Raw genomic sequence first — 25,933 nt, 5'->3', positions numbered from 1 at the left:
CCGTCTCAGCCTCCCAAAGTGCTGGGATTACAGGCTTGAGCCACCGCGCCCGGCCTGAAGGAGTATCTTAATGTTCATGAGTGTATTTCTCTTTCAGGGTTATTTATTTATTTATTTATTTATTTTCAGGTCCCAATAAATTGTCCAAGTCTTTTGGGGTTAGTTTAGGCACTGGATATAGTAGAAGCTGGTGTTGGAAAACTTGATTTATACTGGAATATTTTTCATAGAATCACCTCAAATTCTCACTAACAAACTGAGAAAAAAAAAAGAATTACCTCCAAGAACATCTGAGGAAGCACAACAGGGACAGACTTGAAGGCACCTGGGCCGTCCTCTGGTTTTGGAGTAAAGGTAGGACAGGGCTATTTGTCCTCTCCGAGACTGGAGCAGGTTCTGTGTGTGAGCAGTAATGGGACACACAGTCATGGTCTGGCAACCAGCCTGTGGCAGGAAGGAAGGTTACAACTGGAGAAGTCCAAAGGGCAGCAGGCAAGTACTCCTTGAGCTGGGGAACAAAAGACATTTTCAACTTCTTGCTCTGCTTCAGGCAGCTGATGTCATGGTGATGATTTACCACATCAGGGACACCTTATCCAGTGGGCTCAGGCAAGCCTGCCAGGCCACTTCTCTAAAGACACAACCTGAGGCCTCCTGCAGTAATTCTCGCAGAGCATTCTGAACACACATGTAAAGTGTTACGTCCCTGATCATATAGGCCCCATGTGTGCAATGTGTGAAATGGGACCTGCTTGATTTCTTTTTTTGTTGTTGCTTTTTTTGTTTTTTGTTTTTTGAGACGGAGTCTCGCTCTGTCGCCCAGGCTGGAGTGCAGTGGTACTATTTCGGCTCACTGCAAGCTCCGCCTCCCGGGTTCAAGCCATTCTCCTGCCTCAGCCTCCTGCGTAGCTGGGACTACAGGCACCCGCCACCATGCCCAGCTAATTTTTTGTATTTTTAGTAGAGACGGGGTTTCACCGTGGTCTCGATCTCCTGACCTTGTGATCCGCCTGCCTCGGCCTCCCAAAGTGCTGGGATTACAGACGTGAGCCACCATGCCCGGCCGGGACCTGCTTAATTTCTGACTAGCTCTTTCTAATTTCAGTTTGCAGAAAATCAAAACAGTAAGAAAAATGAAGACAGGCAAAAGCTACTGGCTCCCAGGTATCTCTGAATGATGAAGGGGTTAATGGTGGACTGACCAATTCTAGAGAAGATTCCAGGGTCAAGGGCTCAGGAGGTTAAAAGTCCCAGATCTAGAAAAATCAGAAACTGATTGTTACTTTTTTGTTGACTGATTATACAATGTATCCTTTTAAAAAGGGTTCTCTGTTCCCTTTGCAGTTCTTGCATTGGTTCCTATGTCCTAGCAATTTCTCACACTTAGTTAAGTAGACAGTCTTACCAAAACGTAAACTAACCAGGGATCCCTGGTTTCTGTATCTTTAAAACCTGTATGTTTAAAAACCAAAGTGAGATGCGTATCTGCTTTCTGCACAGTTGTCCTGAATTATGTTGGCAGATATTTTATAGCCAGGAAATTACCTTGAAAAATACATTGGCCGAGCGCGGTGGCTCATGCTTGTAATCCCAGCACTTTGGGAGGCCAAGGCGGGTGGATCACGAGGTCAGGAGATCGAGACCACGGTGAAACCCCGTCTCTACTAAAAATACAAACAAAATTAGCTGGGCACGGTGGCGGGTGCCTGTAGTCCCAGCTACTCAGGAGGCTGAGGCAGGAGAATGGTGTGAACCCGGGAGGTGGAGCTTGCAGTGAGCTGAGGTTGAGATCACGCCACTCGCCACTGCACTCCAGCCTGGGCTACAGAGCCAGACTCTGTCTCAAAAAAAAAGAAAAGAAAAGAAAAGAAAAATACATTGAAACCATACCAGGTATTTAGATCTAGGGGTCTAAAATCTGCTAAAGCCCTGGGAGGTTGCGTTGTCTCAAGAGCCAGTATTCAATGGACCACTCCACATAATATTAAATAAAATGTGAACACAGCATTTTGAAGCCAACCGTATGGGTCTCTGTGTCCTGTGTGCCCTGAGTGTATCTTAGAGTAGTTGTTGAGTCTACTGCCTTATCTGTGTGTTATGAGGTCAATGCACTGATCACTTGCTGTTCTCACTTCTATACTAACTCTAGGCACACTCTACTCCCAGTCAAAAGTGGATTGTATACTTCCTCTTTGATATGATGGTCCCTTTGGTTTTTGGTGCCTCTTCTGTGAGCTTCAGATCAGAACTAGCTATGAAGCTGTGGTTCCAGGCTGCCTTGGTTTAATCCCTTGTCATGCCTACTCCACCAGGCTCAGGAGGGAGGTCCAGGAGGAAGAAACGGATGAAGTCCTGGAGGACTCACTAGATGAACAACAATATTTGACTCATTCCAGCCACCATGACTCCCACCAGCTTCCCAGCAGCAATGCCTTCCTGTTTCATGCACAGGAAGATAGATCCCTCTGCTCTGGATATAGCCAGTGAGTGCTCCTTTTATAAGAAACATAAAGCTCCATCAATCTCTCAGTAGCTCCTACATTCTACATGCTCACCACCTCTGTCTAAACTGACAGACGTCATTCTCTGCAGGCAGGCCCTAAAGATTCACTTTAAAAAAGTGATTAGGCTGAACACAGCTCTGGGATCAAGTCTCAAGTACAGGTCCCTGGTGGGTTGGGTAATTTGCTCTGTTCCTGTCCTCACCTCAGTCACTCTGGCCCCCACTGGCATCTGCAAGCTGGTATACTCAAAGCAGGCCAGAATGGAGAGAGTGAAGAGATTATGGCAGACTCTCGGCTACTACTGCAGCACATGTACAAATCCGTTGAACAGCTCTCCTTCTTTAAAATGGGACATCTTATCTTTCCTGAAATATATATATTTTTTGAGACAGGGTCTCTTGTGCTGTCACCCAGGCTGGAGTGCAGGGACATGATCTCGGCTTACCACATCCTACAACCTGGGATTCAAATGACTCTCCCACCTCAGCCTCCTGAGTAGCTGAGACCACAGATGAATGCCACTACTCCCAGCTATTTTTTTTTTTTCCTTTTTCATAGAGACAGAGTCTTGCCTTGTTGCCCAGGCTGGCCTCAAACTCCTGAGTTCAAGCAATTCACCCACCCCTGCCTTCCAAAGTGCTGGTATTAAAGATGTGAGCCACCGCGCCCAGCCTTCCTGAAATATTCTTGATAATTATAGTTCCTGAACAGTTTTCCCAAGCTGTTCTAGCCATCCCAAGAATGTTGGCAGGCTTGTCCATATGTTTGAAGGTGCAATTGTAATGGTTCCTGGGTTTGAAGCTCCAGTCTCCATCTCCCCTCAGGTGCTTGCTTTCCCATAAGGTTCCATCTGACTACAAGAATATCAGGGGATTTTTATAGAGACAAGACTTTGATCTTGGCAACCTTTTGGAAATAGCCAGGGTTCTCAATCTTTGTGCAGCACTAAAGTATTTTTAAGATCTTTGTTAGTTTAGTCTCAATGTTGTAATTCAGTCTATACAAACAGCAAGGCTAATCGCTGGAGAAAAGGCTGAATCTAACAGCAATGCCACCAGCATGCTCTTTTCCCAGAAGAACTCCACGCTGGCCATTGGAGCTTCTCCAGGTATATAACAGCCTTTGGGTTGGTAGCGTTACTGGTGTGTGTGTAGATTAAAACCTTGACCTATATCTCCTCTCTCTTACTTGAATGTTTGACTTTGGGGGCAAAAATTTGGATTATTAGGGGACTATATGCCTTACACACTCTTCTAGGCAATAGGAGGAGACTATATTAATTCACTCACTGAGCTTTCATGTAATATAAACCATATTAGGCTTGTCATTTTGTCAGTGATGGGTATAAGTATGTGGCTTTTATTACTCATACCATCCTCTGACAAATGCGTCCTTATTTCTCTTTCGAATTTCACCATAAGGTGCAGAAGAAGGTCTTTCCCATCTGTGAAGGATGTTCAGGGCCGGGCACGATGGCTCACACCTGTAATCCCAGCACTTTGGGGCCTAGGTAGGTGGATCACTTGAGGTCAGGAGTTCGAGACCAGCCTGGCCAACATGGGGAAACCCCGTCTCTACTAAACATGCAAAAATTAGCCTAGCATGGTGGTGCATGCCTGTAGTCTCAGCTACTCAGGAGGCTGAGGCATGAGAATCCTTTGAACCTGGGAGACGGAGGTTGCAGTGAGCCAAGATGGTGCCTCTGCACACCTGGGTGACAGAATGATGTTCTGTCAAACAACAACAAAAGACATTCAGAAGAGATATTTTATACAGAGGAAGATACTCCCTAGTACTTATAAGTCAGCTCAAGGAGGTGCTCACACCTTTCCTAATGCTAGAAAAGCCCTACTCAGAGACCTTCAGTGTTTTCCCGCCTCCTGTCAACCTGCCTTATACTTCCCATATCTTCATGTGAGAGGCATCCCTGTGGAGTTTGCTTAGCACTTGGCCCTGCTTTGTTTGAAACCTTAAGAGCTCTTAAAGTTGCCTCATGTTCCCCGATGAGAAGATGAAGTTGGTAAAAGAATGGTGAAAGGCAGGGATCTTGATGAGAGGCCCCTGACTACCCCTTTAGTGATTGGCATTCTTCATTTCCCATCTCATTCCATGTCTGTGGAAGCCCTGTGGCCTTCCCTTGAGGTGCTACAAATTGAACTGCAGCCTGTTATTGGGAAAGTAAGTCTCTTCCCAGTAAAGGAAGAAGGCACTCAACAAGAAGTAAAAATCTGTGGGAAAACATATGGTTCCCCATAGTGCAACTAAAGGAATGGGTGAATCTCCTAGCTTTTAGCTGGTCATCTATCCTCATTACAGTATAGGAGTGGGAAGACAGTGACCGCAAGGACTAGATCAGAACTGAGAAGGTGGTTCTCATATCCAATAACTCAATATTTTTGCCCACCATGTCAAGAGTTACCCGAGGCTCTTTTGCAGAGATGGTAAGGTGTCTGATGGAAGCTTTGGGGGACCTTGGGCCCTATCAGTCCTCTGTTCTCTTAGCCAACAGGGGTCCAGGGAGCTCAGACTCCCTTTGGAGCCTGAGGCAGTCTTTCCTGCAGTGCCCCTCTTGCTGACAGAAGGCACACTGATTCCAGCCCAGGGACTGACGAGCTGGCTTTTGTCTGGGCATCCCAAAGCCACTCTTGCACCACTTTCCCACGATGGGTAGCTCAAAAGCAGTAAGAAGCTGAAAGCAGCTGTGAACAATTGCACTTTTTGGCTATTTCTTTGAGTTTTCTCCTCTTCCTCTGCCCTGTCCCTATTGTTGTAAACTCCAAAGGCCACGTTTAAAGTTGGCTGCTGGAGCTTGGGGTCCTATTCCTGCCTTTTGTAACTTCCTCCTTATGTCAAGGGTAGATTGAGTAATAAAATGCATGCCCAGAAGAGCCCGCCCTTCTGGGGTGTCTAGGTCTACGTTAGTATATTTCCTGAGTGCCTCAACCAAGCAGCCCTAAAATAGAATGGGCGTTTCATCCTTCCACTGAGTTACTTCTCTATCCTTGTCATTATTAACTGGCTTAATCACACACCTTTTCATACTTTCTATTAAACAAGTTAGCATGTGATTTCTACATTCAAGTTCTTGGGAACCCTTCTGATAATCCCACTGAGGGTCTCTATGTGGAAGTGCATCTCCTCCTACATAAATGGCATGGCCTTGGATATGAGCAGCTACTCTATCTGTACAGTCACAGGCCAGTACCCAGAATCCTTCGCTTCTCCTCTATAGTACAGCAAGTGGACAATAATATTTGAAAGTTGTGCCAAGTTAAATCAAAGGACACGATCAACCTAACAAACTCCTCTATAAACTTCCTTGGAGCCTTCAAAAACCAGCCAAATTTCTCCTTGAATAAAGCCAATTTGGACATAGGAAATGGCACATATACTGTGATTGTTCCCTTATCTCTGCTAGCTACCTCCCACAGTGGACACAGATTCGATTTCAGGGGCTGATACAGAGTTCCACTCCTGGTGGTACTGGTTGGGCTTACTTCCCTTGAGCAGTGGGGGATATAGGCTGGAGCTAGCTGAATAAAAGGGAGGGGTTCCTGATGACACTGGGGTGGAATCCTGCACTGGAGAACTGGCAGGACCCCTTTCAGAACTGGGGGACTGAGAAGACCCTGGGGAGGGCATGGGTCTTCCAGGGGGTGCCGCTAGGAAGGGAGCATCGAGGATATTCCACGCAGTTTCTTGGTGCGTGACATGAGCCAGACACATCCTGCAGTTGACTCTTAAATCAGATTCCTGGTAGGGGCCCATAAAAGCCTGTACATAAGGAAATTCTCACCACTTTCCTTCCTTTTTGCTGAATAAGTCCAATTGTAAAATAGTATTAAAATGTAAAGAACCAATTTCAGGCCAAATTTCTTGCTTTCCCAGGAAAATGTTTCCTTTTCTTTGAGCCATCTAATTTGAATTTGCTCCAATTGCTTTACAGACACCCTAGTGAGGAGTCCTTTGGGATGCTTGCCATTGTCCCTACGTCTAACAAGGATCTCTGTAACACCCAGAAGGTTTTCTAAGTCTAGCAAAACTTCGGTTACTTTTCCTTTCAAATTCCCACCTCCTGCAGAGAAGATGTAAGTTCAGGTAGCAAAGTGTTATGAAAGTAACACTCCTATGTAGCACGGGGCACTCAGGGCTCCGATGCTCAAAACCCAACAGCTCCTGAAGCTTCTGGGAGCCAGAGAGAGTCAGCCATAAGAATCCCACACACGGGCACTCAGTTCCTGGAAACCCTGCATAAGATGCGGGATCCCGAAGCCAGACTGGGGGTCCCTAGGGTCTTGGCTTTGGGTTAGGCGTGGAACCATAAATGAGGGTTCAGCCTGTCTGCCTGTGTTTCCTGGCATCTTTTTCACTCAAAATTTGAAAAGCAGTCGCATTTCTTATATTGGAAACTCTAGTAGTTAAAAACAGCAGATGTTAACATTTTCAGGAATACGTCTTGTGCCGGGAACTGGGAGGGTTTGTGTAGTGTAGAGAGTACATGTTCGCTTCACGTGTCAAAGGTCCCCGGTTTGAAATTGGGCAGCAACACCTTGGCTTTTCTGAAGGTTGGAAATACGTAGGTGATTCTAAAGAAACATGAAAGGAATGCCATTACTAATCAACAAATCTGCTCCCAGCGAACCACACCTTGGTCCTGCTAGTCAGAGTGGTGAGGAGGGAAGTGCACATTTGTCAGCGGGCCATCATTTCAGCAGGGGAGGTTGAGGGTGACACAACAATGTAGAGTTTTAGATCAGGAAATCTCACAACGTTCTCTTCATTCTCTTCTAACGCCTGAATTTCGCCACAGGCTGACAGTGAATAAGTGATTACCTCTCTGAAAGCTCAGGAGTTATTTCCTGGCGGTGCTGCTTGGCTGCCCTCCCTCTCAGAGCACGGTTGTGGAACAGGTTGATTTGCCTGAGAAAACCAATCTGAAGCTGCATCTGGACCTCAAACCAAGGGTGTGGAGTCAATATTCCATATTCACACCAACTAAGAATAGACGGATAGATAGATAGACAGATAGATAGATAGATTTTTTTTTTTTTGAAATGGAATCTCGCTGTTGCCCAGGCTGGAGTGCAGTGGGGCCATCTCGGCTCATGCAACCTCCACCTCCCACGATCAAGTGATTCTTCTGCCTCAGCCTCCCGATAGCTGGGATTACAGATGTGCACCAACACGCTCGGCTAATTTTTGTATTTTTAGGAGAGATGGGAGTTTCACCATGTTATTCAGGCTGGTCTCGAACTCCATACCTCAGGTGATCCACCCACTTCAGCCTCACAAATAACTGGGATTACAAGTGTGAGCCACTGTGCTCCACAAAAGTAATATTTTTCAGCCAGGCTCTGCAGCTCACGCCTGTAATCCCAGCATTTTGGGAGATGGAGATGGGCGGATCATTTGAGATCAAGAGTTTGAGACCAGCCTGGCCAACATAGTGAAACACTGTCTTTACTAAAAATACAAAAATTAGCCAGGCATGGTGGTGTGTGCCTGTAATCCCAGCCACTCCAGAGGCTGAGGCAGGAGAATCACTTGAACCCAAGAGGGAGAGGTTGTGGTAAGCTGAGATCACGCCACTGCACTCCAGCCTGGGTGACACAGCCAGACTCTGTCTCAAATATTTTTATATTAACAATGTATACCTTTCCCTACCCCCAAATAATCTTTCTCAGAAAACTGTAATTGCCCAAACCACCCTCCAGAGGCTTCAGGAACCAACAGTTTTAATAGACACAATTCCGGATGTGTGGTGTACAGGTCCCGGAAGGCTCTCACCCACTTTCTCACCCTTTTCTCCTGCTTTTGCCTTCTATTCTCCTTGAAAGTTTGGGGTCACTGCTTCCAGGGCTTGCTTTGCCTTCTGTTCTCTGGAGGGAGCGCTTAGGCATTTGGGCGCCAGAGTGCTGCTTGGAACCACTGAGTGGCCAGCACTGGTGTAGCTGCAGGCCAAGGCATCTGAATCCTCAGGGACCTGCCCTTGACCCAGGTCAAAGGTCCAAGGGCTCTCCTTTCAGCTTTCTACCAGCCCACTTCAGATATACACGTCTTCCTGGAGGTTCAGGTTCTGCCCAAGGCCCAGCACAAATGTCATGGATCAACCGTGACTTTATGATTTTTTTTGCCAGGACTTCATGGATCCACCAGGAATACAGACTAGGCCGGGCGCGGTGGCTCAAGCCTGTAATCCCAGCACTTTGGGAGGCCGAGGCGGGTGGATCACGAGGTCAGGAGATCGAGACCATCCTGGCTAACATGGTGAAACCCCGTCTCTACTAAAAATACAAAAAACTAGCCGGGCGTGGTGGCGGGCGCCTGTAGTCCCAGCTACTCAGAGGCTGAGGCAGGAGAATGGCGTGAACCTGGGAGGCGGAGCTTGCAGTGAGCCGAGATCGCGCCACTGCACTCCAGCCTGGGTGACACAGCGCGAGACTCCGTCTCAAAAAAAAAAAAAAAAAAAAAGGAATACAGACTAATGTGAAAAGGTTACTAGTTCTAAAGGTTATAAACCCATAGAAGCACACCGGAACTTACCTCTCACTCTGGAAGGTGAGTGGAGTGGGCTGGAGGGGTTGTTGCTGCACTTCAGGCCAAGCACTAATTCCTCCAGTATCGCAACCCTGCCCCCAAGGCAGACACGTTGATGAGGAGACAATATATTACCATCTTTTATTCCAAAAACGCCAATGGGGCTGGGTACGGTGGCTCATGCCTGTAATCCCAGAACTTTGGGAGGCGGAGGTGGGTGGATGGCCTGTGGTCAGGAGTTCAAGACCAGCCTGGCCAACATGGTGAAACCCTGTGTCTACTAAAAATACAAAGATTAGTGGGGCATGGTGGCGGATGCCTGTAATCTCAGCTACTGGGGAGACTGAGGCAGGAGAATCGCTTGAACCTAGGAGGCAGGGGTTGCAGTGAGCTGAGATCACACCACTGCACTTCAGCCTGAGCGACAGAGTGAGACTCCTCTGAAAAAAAAAAAAAAAAAAAAAAAAAAGCTGGCCGGGCGCGGTGGCTCAGGCCTGTAATCCCAGCACTTTGGGAGGCCCAGACGGGTGGATCACGAGGTCAGGAGATCTAGACCATCCTGGCTAACACAGTGAAACCCTGTCTCTACTAAAAAATACAAAAAAATTAGCCGGGGGAGGTGGCGGGTGCCTGTACTCCCAGCTGCTCGGGAGGCTGAGGCAGGAGAATGGTTTGAACCTGTAAGGCGGAGCTTGAGTGAGCCCAGATCGCACCACTGCACTCCAACCTGGGCGACAGACTGGGACTCCCTCTCAAAAAAAAAAAAAAAAAAAAGCCAGTGGAATTTTTTTTTCCCACATTTCCTCAGCTCACAGTGGCCCTGCTCCTGGCTGCTGAATCTCTATGTAGACAAGACTCACCAAGTGAGTAATAAAGACTCCAGCAGATGCAACAAATGAGGTTATGTTGACAGTGAGAAACCAAAGCAAACCAAACCAAACCAAACTACATGCTTTGGCCAGAAACTGAACCTAGGGAAGAGGAAGAAATTCCACCTGAACCACTAATGCTGCTAGTTTAAAAAATTCTGCTTAGCTTACGATACATTCACTACTTCTAGATCTGATTTTGTTCACCATTCACATTAGGCCTAGGGTTCATTCTCCAGACTCTGTTACAGACATGCAAATCAACTGGTTCGAATGGAATGCAATGGCCCAACTGTTTTCACTTACACTGAACCCTCTCATTTTTCTGGAGTTCAATCTGGGATGGAAGGGAATGACAGCCTGGTGCACAATTGTTTCCAGGCTAGGCACAATGAAAAGGATCGGTGGCAGACTCCCTGAATTGAGGAAGTGAAGCTAAGTGTCCGGGGAGAGCAAGACAGAGTTCATAGAACAAAGATACAGTGAGAAGAGAGCTGAGCAGAGAGAGAATCGGGGCATATGTACAGGTTCTGCCACCAGAGTATTCTGCAGAGCACTAGTTAGTGCATGATTGTGAAAAGAGTAGCTGACTAGTGCCAGGGAAGAAACATCCAAGAAAATCATGGAACTGTGTCTGGTACTCACACGGTGCAGAAAACAGTATCTGTTCACACCAGCCAGGCTGGAATTATTCATAATTCTTAATGCTTTCTTAATAGGATATAATCAGCCTGGGACTGAGCACTACTTCTGAACCACGTAAAAGTTCATAAAAGCAGATCCAAAAGATTCAACTGTTTACAGGTCACTTAAGTGCACGCCAGAAAAAATTCAAGACAATTTGTAGGAATTATAAAATATAACTTCCTGGTGGCATGCAAGAAGCTAGTATGCAAGAAGGTAAATTTCACAATGTCCAGTATCCAATTAAAGAATACCAAGTATGCAAAGAGCCAGGAAATGATGACCCATAAAGAGGGGAAATAATCAAGTAATCAAAATTGAACCAGACCTAACATGATGTTAGAATTAACAGAGAGGACAGCCAGGCGCGGTGGCTCACGCCTGTAATCTCAGCACTTTGGGAGGCTGAGGCAGGTGGATCACCTGAAGTCAGGAGTTCGAGACCAGGCTGGTCAGCATGGTGAAACCCTTTCTCCAGTAAAAACACAAAAATTAGCCAGGCATGGTGGTGCATGCCTGTAATCCCAGCTACTCGGGAGGCAGAGGCAGGAGAATTGCTTGAGCTGGGGAGGCAGATGTTGCGGCGAGCTGAGATCGCAGCATTGCACTCCAGCCTGGGCAACAATAGCAAGACTCTGTCCTGAAAAAAAAAAAAAAAAAAAGAACACAGAGGACTTTAAAACAATTATTATGACAATATTTTATGGGTCCAAAGAATTAAGCAGAGGTATCGAACATATAAAAATGGCCGGAATCAAACTTTAGAGATTAAAAACTATAACATCTGAGATAATAAATTGACTGGATGCAATTAATAGCAGATTAGACACTGCAGAAAAGAAGATTAAGAAACACAAAGCCATGAATTATTGAAACATTTAAAATACAACTCATCAACTCATGGAAACAATTTTTTTTTTTTTTTAATTGAGACAGAGTGTCGCTCTGTCGCCCAGGCTGGAGTGCAGTGGAGCGATCTTGGCTCACTGCAAGCCTTGCCTCCAGGGTTCACGCCATTCTGCTGCCTCAGCCTCCCAAGTAGCTGAGACTACAGGCGCCTGCCACCATGCCCAGCTAATGTTTTGTATTTTTAGTAGAGACGGGGTTTCACTGTGTTAGTTAGGATGGTCTCAATCTCCTGACCTCCTGATCCACCCCCCTCGGCCTCCCAAAGTGTTGGGATTACAGGCGTGAGCCACTGCGCCCAGCAAACAATTTTTTTTTTTTAAATGAACACAGCATCAGTGAATGATAGTGCAAGTTTAAGACATCTAATAGGCAAGTTAAAGGAGTCCTCCAGACAGAAGGAAACTGACACCGGAAGAAAATCTGGATGGAAAAAAAAAAACCCACTAGAAATGACATCTACATAGGCAAACATATAATTTTAACATCTGACTGTTTAGCCAGGTGTGGTGGCTCATGCCTATAATCCCACCACTTTGGGAGGCCGAGGTGGGCGGGGATCACTTCAGGTCAGGAGTTGGAGACCAGCCTGGCCAATATGGTGAACCCCCTTCTCTACTAAAAGTACAAAAATTAGTCGGATGTGGTGGCCCACGCCTGTAATCTCTGCTACTTAGGAGTCTGAGTCAGGAGAATCGCTTGAACCCGGGAAGCAGAGGTTGCAGTGAGCCAAGATTGTGCCCCTGCACTCCAGCCTGTCTGATAGAGCAAGACTCATCTTACAAACAACGACAAACAAACAAACAAACAAAACAAAAACACATCTGACTCTTTAAACAAAAGTAATAAAGATGGATTGGGGCCGGGCGCGGTGGCTCAAGCCTGTAATCCCAGCACTTTGGGAGGCTGAGACGGGCGCATCACGAGGTCAGGAGATCGAGACCATCCTGGCTAACACAGTGAAACCCCGTCTCTACTAAAAATACAAAAAAAAAAAATAGCTGGACGAGGTGGCGGGTGCCTGTAGTCCCACCTACTCAGGAGGCTGAGGCAGGAGAATGGCGCAAACCCGGGAGGCGGAGCTTGCAGTGAGCTGAGATCAGGCCACTGCACTCCAGCCTGGGCGACAGAGCCAGACTCCATCTCAAAAAAAAAAAAAAAAAAAAAAAAGATGGATTGGAAGGTTTATAACACGTGTAAAGTAAAATGCATGACAACAGCATAAAGACAGGGAGAGGAGTAATGTGAAGAGGTATGGTGCCACTTGAAGGAGACTGCGATGGGTTAATTTTTGTGGAAAGGAAGGCAGAATACTTGAAGTTTCTCTCTTCATATACTTTCAGGTTCCCATACATACAACCTAGTTTGTTCTGGAGGGATCTTATTTTCTAGGAGGCTCGGAGGGGGAAACTTCAGCTTTGTGTCCTCATGGAATGCACAGGACACAAGCGACTGGTCTTTGACTTTTAAATACAGTGCAAGGCCTGAGGAGAAACAACTGCAATTTATTATTATTATTCTAATGAGATGGGATTCTCACTGGTCTTGAACTTCTGAGTTCAAGTGAGGCTTCTCCTACCTTGGTCTCTCAAAGTGTTGAGATTAATAAGCCTGAGCCACCGCACCTGGCCACAACTGCCAACATTTAAAAATCACGTCCCTGGGTGGGATCGAACCACCAACCTTTCGGTTAACAGCCGAACGCGCTCACCGATTGCGCCACAGAGACAACCTTAATTGGGTGATTTCATCTCACCATAGATTAAGCAATCACTGAACTTTAAGTGTTGCCCGTTCGCTCTCTGCAGGAAAAGTGTGCAGACAACAAAGCTTCAGAAAACCGGAGAGGCTGAGTCGACTCATTGTGTTGTTGCACGTTAGAAACGCGCGCATTGCATCCCTCTGAAGCCAGAAGGGCAGCCGAATGGCCTTCACCCTGCGTTGACCCTCGCCTCCTTCAGAAGCCATTGCCTCTGAAAATACCTGGATCTGCGACCCGAGCCTGAGCCTGGTAGGGCCCAGGGGAAGCTGAAGGCCCCGACGGCTCTCATAATAGCTCTTTCTGTTTTTGTTTTTGTTTTGTTTTTTTGCGCCGCCTTCAGGCAATCATCTGCTCCGCTTGCTCTCCCCTCACTCAACTCGGCTTCAATAGATGGGGTCGGTGGGGCTGGAGCGAGAAAGAGGCAGGGGAGTCAAAAGGGAAAAAGTGAAAAGAAGGAGGGAGAAGCAGGGGAGACCAGGACGAGACAATGGGACAGCCCAAGATGCCCGGGCAGAGGGGACAGGCTGGATGCAGAGAAGATGGGACATGTATCAGAATGGAGAGGGGGAAACGGGGAGAACACTGAGAAAATCACAAGAACCTGTAGCTGCCCAAGAAGAAAGTAGTAAAAATAGCATAATGTTTTTACATTAAAAAAAAATCGGGGGACCAGTCGCGGTGGCTCACGCCTGTAATCCCAGCACTTTGGGAGGCTGAAGTGGGTGGATCACTCACTTCAAGTCAGGAGTTCGAGACCAGCTGGGCCAATATGGTGAAAGACCATCTCTACGAAAAATACAAAAATTAGCTGGGCGTGGTGGCACATGCTTGTAGTGCCAGCTACTCTGGAGGCTGAGGCAGGACAATCGCTTGAACCTGAGAGGCAGAGCCAAGATGGCGCCACTGTCCTCCAGCGTGGGCGACAAAGCGAAATTCTCTCTCAAAAAAAAAATATGTAAATAAATAAAAGGGGTGGGGAAGCAAAATGACGAGCAGTAAGTGTGGGGCGCACTGGGATTCTATAGTGGTTAATACTCTGCGTTGTACCTGCAGCAACCTCTGTTTCAGTCCGAATCCTGCTACAGTCAGACTCTATCTTGGACCCACTGGGGCGAACCCACGTGTCTTCTGGTTTGCGTTTAATTCCTGCACCAGCTGCGGCCTTTATCTGCAGCCAGAAAGCCAGAAAGCCAGAAAGCCAGAAAGCAGGGTTTACCACTGGCCCCACAGCGCCATACTGTCTGGGGAAAAGAAGGAAACCCAATAGTACACAAACAACGGCCCAAAGAGAAACCTTCCGAGGTGCCCTATGCCTCACCGTTTAGCAGAAAATATCAAGCAACTCTCAACCTAGCTGGTCTGTAGCTTCCACGAATAAAATAATGTATTGCAGTCTTTCTGGTTGAGATATTTCAAATATTTGGTGGAGCTTTTAATGAGAGAGAGAGACTCGAGTGTGGAAGAAAAAAATGAGGGGGTGTGAGGATGAGGCGACTTTAGGACAGAAAAAAAAAAAAAAAGACAAGGAAGCCACGTAAACGTTTTAGGGTGGGCGTGAGGTGATGTCAGTCTTGAATCCCGTTATGTTAGGTAAAGAGCGCAGCCCTCTTCTAGCACAAACACGGTTTTCCACATTGAGGAAATCACAGGATCAGCAACTCTAGAGCGCGATGAAGAAGCTTCACTCTGGGAGAACCCCCTTCGTGACCACGGTCTCTCCCCCGCCAGGTAAGTGGGAATTAGCCCATGCCCTGCCGGGACAACACAGCCCCCTCGCCCGGGCCGGACGCTCAGGGTCACCACCCTCCCCACTGCCGCCCCTCGCCATTCTTCCAAACCACTCTCCGCCCAGGATTCCACCGACAGATTCCACCGACAGATTCCACACGACAACCCAGGCCGCCTTTCAGCAGCGGCTCCCGCCCCGCAGCCACCGCGCCCTCTCACCCCCGCGGTTCTGCCCGCCGCCTCTGCCCAGTCTGTGCACTTCACCTCCCTGGCTCCCGCTCCCCCCTGAGCTTACAGTGGACGCGGGGTTCTCCGAACCCCTCTTGCGAGCACTGAATGGAAAAGGGGGAGCGTGCGCAAGTTCTTGGTAGAGTGTAGACATTGTGGGATTTGACTGTTTTACCATTGCTTCGACGTCCTAGTGCTGATTTCTACACCTGCCTTCTGCTTAGGGCACCGGCAACAGTTTTCCATTTGTGCCTGCTCCACCTGCTGTCGTTGTCGGGTCAGCGAACATCGCCTCCCTCTACCGCTCAATCAGCAAACCGGACCGCCCTCGAGGATCTCACCCGCCGCTCACCCGCCTCCCAACTTCGTGGGCATCGCCTCCGGTCGCCTCTTCCGAAGGCCTAACTAGCACGTTAGCTGCGAATGAAGGTGAGGAGGCTCCGCTGACTGGCCGGTGCCCGTGTCCAGGGCTTGCACAAACGCCAGACTTGGCTTGGCCCCTCTCTTAGTTATTCGCAGCTCAGCTCGATAGGCGCCTCCAGGGCGGCTACGGCCAAGAAACTGGGCTTATTGAGTGCAGCTCCATGGGGGCTGGCATCTCTGCACGGCTGTGTACCCTTCCGCGACACGCTCAGTCGCTCTCTTTAGTGCAGATGATGGACACGGAGATAAATAGGGGTGGTGTGCCCTGAGAGGTGGTCTACCAGGACTTGCGCTTCTTCCCCCGGGTTTGCCCCTCGCTACGGAAAGGGCTCTGCATCCGGCCCTTGGAGCTGAGAGTGTAGTAAAGTAACATTTCTGCGGGAGGGCGGCCAGTGCAAAACAGTTCCCTGACCGGGAATCGAACCCGGGCCGCGGCGGTGAAAGCGCCGAATCCTAGCCACTAGACCACCAGGGACATGTGAGAGGCTCCTTGCTCTCTCTTCTTTGCTCTGAAGCCACAGTTTCCCTGTGCTCTGGGAGGACTTGGGCCTTGTGAGGGTCGCTCTTTGCTCCTGGAGTCGTCTCATAAGGCTCTTCCCTCCCTGCTTTCTTCAAAACAGAGAGCCTGCAGGCGACACACCGAGGGCTCCGAGAGGGACACCAAGGCTAGGAGTCCCAAGTCCTGCAGCGAGTTGCAGCGACCCGGCCGCAGCTCACCACTGAACTAGAGATGCGCCTTTGCGAGGAGGCAGTAAATGACCAGACGGTCGCGGGTCGCCAGGTCCGGAGCTGCGCACCAGATTGCCAGGAGGCGGTGGGAGCCGGGGGGAACCGGGAGGCGCCGGGGGTAAGACGGGGGCACCCTCTGTATCATAAAGGACCCAGACCCCGGCACCCTCAACATCATAAGGAACCCGACGGATGCGGAAACCGAGACGGGCTGGATGGGAAAGTCTTTCCAGGAAGGCTCCGGGGCCCTCAGCTGGTCTCCGACCTTCCCCTGCAACCTGTGACACCTGCCATTTTCCCATCTTCGGCGAAGGCAACGCCACCCTTGCGTTTGCTCCGGACAAAACTTCCAGAGTTCCCTCTGACGCTCGAGTTTTATCCTCAGATCCGAGATCCAACTGGTCACCCATTCGTGAGTTCCCATCGGCCAAGTGCGTGGGCATTGATCTACACGCGAGTTTCTCCTCCTCTGCCGAATGGCTACTTCGGGGCGAGGGAGGGGCCCTCCCGCGATGGATTGTAAGGTGTTTAGCAGCATCCGTCCCTCTGCTGACTAGATACAAGCCGGGGGTTAACACTGTCCCTCCCCGCTTCCCCCAGTCGTGGCCTAGTGTCCCAGCGAGGATGGGAGAGGCGTGTAAGGGCGAAGTTGCCTTCTCTTGAGAACCATTGCTGCGGGTTGCCGTGCTCTCTGAACTTGTGCAGAGGACTCTCCAGGTGAAGGCTCAGCGCTCCATCCAGCTGGAGACACCCTCGCTCCCCGGCACAGTCGGACCTTAGGATCGGAGGCTTTTAACATCTCCACATCATGAGATTCGAAACCTTTAGGTCTTTTCTTCCGTTCTGTCCTCCAAATCCGCCACTTCCGAGCCTGTTGACCAGGGCCAGCCAGGCAGAGGGCTGGGTTCGCTCAACGAGGCTTCTCTCGCCCGTCCTGGAGCTTCAGGCCTCTTTCCGTTGCAGAGAAGTTTTATGGGCCACTTCCTTCGGCATCCCCGGGGGCAGGTGCGCGGGGAAGAACAGGGTTTGTCTGCGGTTCTCGACCCTCGGCGCCGAACCTCCACCCCGGTGCGCGCGCTCTTCCAGGCTCCTGTTGGTCCCACTCGCCAGGAGTTAGGTCTCGGGTCAGCCTGAGCTCCCGAGACGCCCAGGCCCGGAAGGACACGTAGGGGAAACCGGCTGTTCACTTCGGTCCTTTCCCTTTTCTGACGGGAAAGAAAGGCGGCGTCTTGTCCTGTCCTGTTGGGTAGGCGGAAGAGAGATCACAGGGAGGACAAGAAAAATCCTGTGTGGTTTCAGGATCTAAAGTTACCAGGAAGTCGACCTAACCTCCTCGGGAGGTCCTCCGGGTCCTCCCGTGGCTGGCGAAGGTGAATCGAGTTTCTGTCTCCAGTTTGCCAAGGCGGACATATCGACACAATGGGCCTGTCCACTGTCTTCTTTCATATGCACAAAATGTCAGCTCTTCCTGTTTCTAACTTGCAACATCCCGCCTGATGACCAGCTTAGCAAATTAGAGACCCTCCATGGGATTCCATCTCTGTGTTAGTTCAGCCTTCTATAACAATGTACCGTACACTGGGTGACTAATTCACAACAGAAATTTATTTCTCACAGTTCTGGAGGTTGGTCCGACATCAAGGTGATAACATGGTAGGGTTATGGTGAGGGACTTTTTTTCTGGTTGTAGACTGCCACCTTCTCATTGTATCCTCAGGGGGCAGAAAGAGGGTGAGAGAGCTCCCCGGGGTCCCTTTTATAAGAGCATTAGTCCCGGCCGGGCGCGGTGGCTCAAGCCTGTAATCCCAGCACTTTGGGAGGCCGAGACGGGCGGATCACGAGGTCAGGATATCGAGACCATCCTGGCTAACACGGTGAAACCCCGTCTCTACTAAGAAATACAAAAAAAAAAAAAAAAAAAAAAACCTAGCCGGGCGAGGTGGTGGGCGCCTGTAGTCCCAGCTACTCGGGAGACTGAGGCCGGAGAATGGCGTGAACCCGGGAGGCGGAGCTTGCAGTGAGCTGAGATCCGGCCACTGCACTCCAGCCTGGGCTACAGAGCGAGACTCCGTCTCAAAAAAATAATAATAATAATAAAGAGCATTAGTCCCATTCAGACTAATGGGATTAAATCCACACTCTGCGCTGAGTGTTGTGGATTTTTTGCGTGTTCATTCTCCCAGCAGACAACTGGAGATGTATTGTCCCCAGAGGGTACAATAGAGAATTTTCCATCACAAGTCAGCAACCAGCATATGTGAGTGAGAGCATGTGTCTGACTCCGAAATGAGAGTGTATTAGTCTGTTTTCACGCTGCTGACAAATCATACCAGAGTCTGGGAAGAAAAAGAGCTTTAATTGAACTTACATTTCCACCTGGCTGGGGAGGCCTCAGAATCATGGCAGGAGGCAAAAGGCACTTCTTATATGGCAGCAGCAAGAGAAAATGAGGAAGAAGCAAAAACAGAAACCCCTGATAAACCCATCAGATAGTGAGACTTATTCACTATTAGGAGAATAGCACAGGAGAGACCCACCCCTATGATTCAGTTACCTCCTCCTAGGTCCCTCCGACAACACATGGGAATTCTGGGAGATGCAATTCAAGTGGAGATTTGGATGAGGGCACAGCCACACTATATCAGAAAGGGATGAAGTGACAGCATATCCTGGTGTGTGTGATGGTTTTATGAGTTATTACCTATTTCAAAATTTATTGCAATGTGGGAAAAAGAACAAGGACTTGTACTATCAGACTTTAAGGCTTCCTATAAGCTATTATAGACAAGGCATCAGAAGTGACAAATAGATAAACAGACTGAGTTAAGAGACCTGAAACTGATCCACGGCTAGACGGTCAATAAATGGGTCTTCAATAAAAGCAGTTCAATAGAAGAAAATAAATCATTTCAATTAATAGACTTTCATATGGAGGTGGGGGAGGCCAACAATGTTATTCTCCCTCACACTACACATAAAAGTAATTTGAGGTGCATTATACACCAAAACTTCAAAGGTAAACATATAAAGCTTTTCAAAGATTAGCCTACCAACAAGTAGGACACAGAAAAGATAGATATAAAAGAAAGACATGATCAATTGGACTTCATCAACATTAGCCATACCTTCTCATTAAAAGATACCACAAAGAAAGTGAAAAGGCAAGCCAGCCACAGACAGAGAGAAAATGGTCACAAAACATATCTGACCTCCACACCCTGTACTTATAATTATAGTGGTCTGATACACTGCACCCAGTTTCTGCTGGAGTATTTTCTGGGTGTCCCTAATGAGTAAGAGAGCCAGGCGCGGTGGCTCAAGCCTGTAATCCCAGCACTTTGGGAGGCCGAGACGGGCGGATCACGAGGTCAGGAGATCAAGACCATCCTGGCTAACATGGTGAAACCCCGTCTCTACTTAAAAAATACAAAAAACGAGCCGGGCAAGGTGGCGGGCGCCTATAGTCCTAGCTACTCGGGAGGCTGAGGCAGGAGAATGGCGTAAACCCGGGAGGCGGAGCTTGCAGTGAGCCAAGATCTGGCCACTGCACTCCAGCCTGGGCCACAGAGCAAGACTCCATCTCAAAAAAAAAAAAAAAATGAGTAAGAGAGAGTCCCATGGGATATTCCTACAGTTCCCAGATGCACAGTGGGAAAGACCCCATGTTGACCAACCCCAGGGGCCTGAAAACCCAGGTCTTCAAGGAGAGTGGAGGATACCTGGACCCTGCCCAGACCGCTGGATGGGCTGTGCCAAGAGACCCAGCAAGGGAAGGGATTTCCTCCTGCCTCAGGTTCTCTGTTGTTCTGTGTTTAGACGACCTGAACCCAACTCCCTCCCTAAGCACTGCAGATGGGGCTTTTCCAAGGGCTGGGGATGTTGCTGTCCTAAGGAGCGCTGAGCAAGGGGGTTGAGGAGGAGATTGGGTGGTGGAGGAGAGGAAACCGGGTAAGATGCGTGAAGCAGTCAGTCATACCAGGCCCAGAGAGGACCCGCTGGGACATAAACGCCTGCATGTGAAGCCAGGCCTTGGGCCACCTTGCTCCTCAAAGGAGTGCCTACGTCCATGGGGTCTTCAAAGGGACTATGGAAAGAGAGGCCTTCAGCCCACATCTCTGAATGCTTTTCCACCACAGCATGCCCTGTGGCCTTTATCCTGCTGGTGTGGAACAGTCAGACCCCTGCAGGGCTGCAGAGCCTCTGTACCGGGCGGCATCCCAGCCTGAGTGCCAGAGCTCAGTGGGCAGGCCCCCAAGCAAGTAGAGAGGAGGCCACCTTTTGGACAGAATGTGTGGGACAAGAGCAACGGCTCATCCATTCAGGTTCCTCACAAAATGAGAGTCAGGAAGATCAGGGCGCAGACCTGATTTTCCACTCAGGGCTGAAAGCAGACAAACCGAGGGAGAGCAGCACCTGGGCCAATGAGGTAGAAGACAGAAGACTACAGGTACTCCTGCCCTCAACCTCAGCCCCTCCCACCCACATCCTCCACGCCCCCTGACCACCTTCCTCAGAAGTGTAATAGGAATCCAGATTCCCCCTGTCCTGGTTGCTGCGGGAGGTACAGTGGCCTGATGGAGCCCGAGGCAGGTGTGGCAAGGTGTGGATTGTCTAACTGGAGGTTGGGAGTCCCGGGTGCAGAAGGAGAAGCTTGGAGTGCAGTATTTGGTGGTATGTGTGTGGCAGTAGGTGAAAGAGACAACTAAGCCACTTGAAATACCTTGAGAATTCAAATTTAGAAAATTCCAGGGGAAGTATGCATGCAGGCATTCATGAGATCCAGAAAACAGCTGCTGCATAACTGCACGTTGCAAGCAAGCCCTAAATTGCTGATTTTTACACAGCCTGATGCGTTCACAAAGACAATTTCTGAATAGTCTTAAGAGCAGAGGTGCACTAAAGCCACTGAGCCCTGCAGCCCAGTATCCCAGTAAGTTCTTTAAGGACCATTTATGGAAGATTTTTGGAGTTGTCCTTGGTAACCCCCAAGAATGTTTGGATTAGGAGTAGAATTTTAGATGTCTTCAATTTAAAAATTAAAACTAAAACTCTGGAACTCGTAGAGAGAGAAAATTAAGAGAATACATTCACTATCCTAGTAGAAAGATTTCTTATAGAACATAAGAGGCTTTAAAAATAAAGGAAAAAAATGGCAACATTTCATCAAATTAAATGCTTTGAGAAGTAAAATTAAAATCCGAAGCCACCCAACCAACTGGACAGACCCCTTCTTGGCCAGGGAGACCCCAGAGAAGCCTTGAATACTGAGTTCCTGGCCAGAATTTGGAAGCTCAGACCCCTGTCCTTATACTCTCCCTTTTGTGGTTTAGACACAACTGACCAGCATTATTGTTAAAATAGAGGTCATAAGACTGACAGAACAGACTCCTTACAGTAGTAAGATACCACATTATAAACAAGACCCAAGGCCATGCCAGGCAAGGTTAAGTCATGCACCCCTCAATTTAAAGAATAAACTATGTTCTAATTGCCACAGGTTTTTTTTTTTTTTTCTTCCTTTTTTTCTCTACCTAAACAAGCACAGGCCTTCAGATAAGCAATGCTGAAGCACTTGCAGCTCACCCATTACCATAAACTGACTGAGCCCTCCCTACACAAGCCATCACTACAGCTTTGATTGGACAAGACACTGATTTCAGTAACTTTCTCTTGATGGGAGACCACTGGCTGTGGACTGGTTCTGGACAGTGCACAGAGGCTGTGTTCTCAATTGCCTTTGTGTCCCTGCTTCACCTTTTGAAGCACAGGACTTTATTATAATGTATTTAAATGTTGTCTCCACCCCAAAGTGAACAGAGGTTGCATGTAACAGTCATGTTTACTCAGCATGCATGCATGTTGGTGGAGTCTGGCTCTGTCGCCCAGGCTGGAGTGCAGTAGCGTGATCTTGGCTCACTGAACCTTTGCCTCCTGGGTTCAGGCGATTCTCCTGTTTCAACCTCCCAAGTAGCTGGAATAGCAGGTGCATGCCACCACATTCGGCTAATTTTTGTATTTTTAGTAAAGACGGGATTACTCCATGTTAGCCAGGCTGGTCTTGAACTCTTGACCTCATGAGATCCATTCGCCTTGGCCTCAAGAAGTGTTGGAATTACAGGCGTGAGCCACCGTGCCCGGCCAAATTTCAGGCCAACACCTGATGACACACATTACCACACACGCAAACGGAATCCCTCGCGGAACACCGATGGGCCCATAAAACACGCGGAGGCCGCGGTGGCTGACGATGTTAGCAAATTCGGGTCACGGTGTGTGGCCCTGAGGGTCCACTGTCCACCTCTGCACAAGGACCAGTCTCCACGCAGATTCTTCCCCACACACCTCCCCTTTCTTTGGGCCGCAGATGCCTCTTGGACCTCTGAGGTGACTGCCCCGCCCGCATCTTCTCTCCTTCCAGGAGCTTCTCTGTAGTAGCTCAGCGGTAAGCCCAAGGTCTGGCAGGCGAATCAAGAACCTGATGGTTCTTTGTGATTGCACGGATCCGCCTAGGGAATAGATGAGAAACAGGTACCAATATCAAAACTGTAGTCACTCAACATAAACACTTCATGTTTACCACTTTGCTAAGTGGGGTATTGAGTCCAACAGCTCTTGCACTGGCCGGGAATTGAACCCGGGTCTCCCGCGTGGGAGGCGAGAATTCTACCACTGAACCACCAGTGCCTCTCTTCAGGAACTAACTGGAGGATAAATGGAAAAGAGTATCCACAAAGACTTAGCAACTGTTCCAAGCGGCTTTTTCTAGAGTTGACTAAAAGCTAACAAAGACATCCAAACCAAATGTTTTTATAGGAAACTTTTACTAGACAGTTATAAATATCACAGTAGTTCATCTGTCAGATCAAACTCTTCACTCTGAACAAGGTCTTTCTACCTGCAAACTCCTACAATCAAACATCAGAAATTCATTCACGTTTCTTTCTTCTCATCCTAAATCTTCAATTGTCAACCTCAAACTGCTGCCTTACAGGTTCTGAGAAGGTAACCTAACTGGTAGTTTAGGGAAGTAAAGTTCAAATCCAGGGAGGAAATAAGAAGCAGAAGCAGAATTAGAAGAAAGACGAAATAAAAGGACAGAATCAAGGTAGAGATAATGAAGAAACAAAGCGTGGTCCACTGAGTTAGTCTTTTGTCGCTGGTTTTTTGGCAACAGAGTAATGATCGGTCTCATAATCATTATAATACTATTATTTGTCTGCTTGAAGATATATAAAGCATTGGAAGGAAAAGTGATATAAAAAGATTAATAATGCTTGCAGTCAATGCTTCATTGTTTGGGAGAATCCAATTTCCTAAGTCAGTATGCTTTGGTGTATTAGCTGTGTAAGGAGTAGACTAGTTTAAGGAAATATTGACGGTACAAATATTAACATATTAGTCTTTTGATGAAGTCAAATAGTAGACAGATTTCTTTCCTCAATTTTCCCTGGAGACATTAAACTGAAGAGAAAAATCCAGCATTTTCCCCACGTGTTGGGTCTGGGAGTCATTATGACTTTTTCAAAGACAGGAGCTGTGACATGGAATCATCCTTCTTCTCTAGCTGAGATGCCAAGTTAGGTCCAGGCTGAGTCATAAACTTTAGCCCAACAACGAAATCACCCTTCGCATTGACCTTGCCGAGCTTTGGCTGTTCTCTGTTCTTTGCCCAACACCCGAGACACACACCAACTCTGGCCAACAAACCTTAATATATTATCTATATCAACCAGAGCTACATTTATTCCCAAATCTCCTTCTAAAATACAAACCTGTACTTTCTACTCTCAACTTCTACATTTACAAAGGCCTCATATGCATCTCAGAGTCACAGATGGTAAAACTCAACACACCAGTCAGTTCTCTGTCAAAAAACTGACAAAAAACTGGACTCCCAGTCAGGCACAGTGGCTCATGCCTGTAATACTAGCACTTTGGGAGGTCAAGGCGGACGGATCACGAGGTCAGGAGATTGAGACCATCATGACTAACACGGTGAAACCTCATCTCTACTAAAACTACAACAACAACAAAAAATTAGCTGGGTGTGGTGGCACCCGCCTGTAGTCCCAGCTATTCAGGAGGCTGAGGCAGGAGAATCGCTTGAACCCAGGAGGTGGAGGTTGCAGTGAGCTGAGATCACACCATTGCACTCCAGCCTGGTCAAAAGAGCAAGACTCCATCTCAAAATAAACAAGCAGACAAACAAAAACAAACAAACAACAACAAAAAAACCTGGACTCCCTACAGCCAGTGGAGTATGCACCATTCACTTGCCACACTGTATGCTGAGTGACCCTTCCACAGCTTCAATCTGCACTTAACTTCAGCCTGAAACCATGTAATGTCCCTTTATTTCTTCAGTACAATGATTAATACCTTATTATCTGTACCCTGCTTCCCTCTATGCTCATCATTCTGATACCTCTTGCCAATACTCAAATCCAGGAGCAGCAAACCACTTGACATGTCACAAACTTTTCACAGGTTCACGCCAGTGGATTCTCCAGTGAACCAGCTCTCTTAACTCAGGCTTCCATAACAAAATACCACACACTGGATGGCTTAAACATGAGGAATTTCTTTCTCATAGTTTGACAGGCTGAGAAGTCCAAGACCAAACTGCCAGCCGATTCAGTTCCCCGGTGAGGGCTGTCTCCCTGGCTTGCAGACTGCTACCTTCTCCTTCTGTGCTCACGTGGTGGAGAGAGAGAGAGAGAGCGTGCGCTTTGGTTGTTCATCTATTTCTTAGAATGACACTGATCTCATCATGGAGATCCCATGGTCATGACCTCATCTAAACCTGATTACCTCCCAAAGGCCCTACCTCCAAAATACCTTCACATTGGGGGTTAAGTCTTCAATATATAATTTGAAGGGGACACAAACATCCATTCCATTACACTAGCACCTGCCTTTGCAATCCAGACTCTGGGCCAGGCTTAGCAGTGGAGAGCCCAAGGCTTCAATTGACAGGATTTTTATGCTGTCAGGCTCTGGCTCCTTGGCTCTGGAAGCTTCTAGAAGCAGTAGGGTGATCCATCCTTTAGCAACTATACTGTAAAACACATGGTGGGTAAAAGAGTGCCCTATTTTTTGGTGATGCCCCCATTAGTGTGCTTGGCTCAACCTATTAATAGGAAGTAGTGATTGGCATCCACCTCAGTACCACCCCCTGAAGTCATCCTGTCAGTTTCCATTCCATTCTCCTATCCTTAGCTTGCTGGTTCAATAGTCTTAAGTGATGTACTCCTGGGGCTCTCCTTTTTCCCTCAGAGATATCTTGTGATTTCTTTGATTCTCTCCACCATTACAGGTTAATAAGTCTAATTCTTAAAAAATCTGTAGATGAATGTTGGGAAGCTGTTGGGAAGCTGTGAGGAGAGCCCTTGGGCTTTTTGCCTGGGTCAAGTGCAGATTCCTGAGGATTCTGGGCCTTGGTCTCCAGCTGCACTAGTGCTGGACACTTAGTCTCAGCAGCGTCACCTGGTGCAATGGTGCTGAAGCGCACTGCCAAGAGGCCAGAAGGCAAAGCCAGAACCCATTTAGGCAAAATTGAGGGC

At 48.1% G+C, this 25,933-nt stretch overlaps 1 protein-coding gene, 1 long non-coding RNA gene, 3 other non-coding genes and 2 pseudogenes across 6 annotated transcripts; 2 read left to right on the top strand and 5 right to left on the bottom strand.

Annotated features, from left to right (window-relative positions):
• Nucleotides 1–13,155: 13,155 nt before the first annotated feature.
• On the bottom strand, nt 13,156–13,229 carry TRNAN-GUU. Its single transcript has one exon. It is a non-coding gene; the product is annotated as a tRNA-Asn (tRNA).
• Nucleotides 13,230–14,854: 1,625 nt separating this feature from the next.
• On the bottom strand, nt 14,855–14,998 carry LOC112614825 (annotated as a pseudogene).
• LOC112634458 lies at nt 14,902–17,594 on the top strand. Its single transcript, XR_003121777.1, has 2 exons — nt 14,902–14,990; nt 15,443–17,594. It is a non-coding gene; the product is annotated as an uncharacterized LOC112634458 (long non-coding RNA).
• On the bottom strand, nt 15,997–16,974 carry LOC112634453 (annotated as a pseudogene). The gene has a single exon (XR_003121775.1). The product of XR_003121775.1 is annotated as an uncharacterized LOC112634453 (transcript).
• On the bottom strand, nt 16,045–16,116 carry TRNAE-UUC. Its single transcript has one exon. It is a non-coding gene; the product is annotated as a tRNA-Glu (tRNA).
• Nucleotides 17,595–20,232: 2,638 nt separating the features above from the next.
• Nucleotides 20,233–20,945, top strand: LOC112608172 (putative protein FAM231BP). Its single transcript, XM_025359950.1, is given in 2 exon segments — nt 20,233–20,815; nt 20,818–20,945. Coding segments are annotated over 2 exon segments (507 nt in total). The 5' UTR covers nt 20,233–20,436.
• Nucleotides 20,946–22,983: 2,038 nt separating this feature from the next.
• On the bottom strand, nt 22,984–23,054 carry TRNAG-CCC. The gene has a single exon. It is a non-coding gene; the product is annotated as a tRNA-Gly (tRNA).
• Nucleotides 23,055–25,933: the final 2,879 nt, after the last annotated feature.

This window comes from Theropithecus gelada, chromosome 1, assembly GCF_003255815.1.
Source record: "Theropithecus gelada isolate Dixy chromosome 1, Tgel_1.0, whole genome shotgun sequence".
Taxonomy (NCBI): Eukaryota; Metazoa; Chordata; class Mammalia; order Primates; family Cercopithecidae; genus Theropithecus; species Theropithecus gelada.
This window is presented reverse-complemented; position numbering and strand designations above follow the sequence as displayed.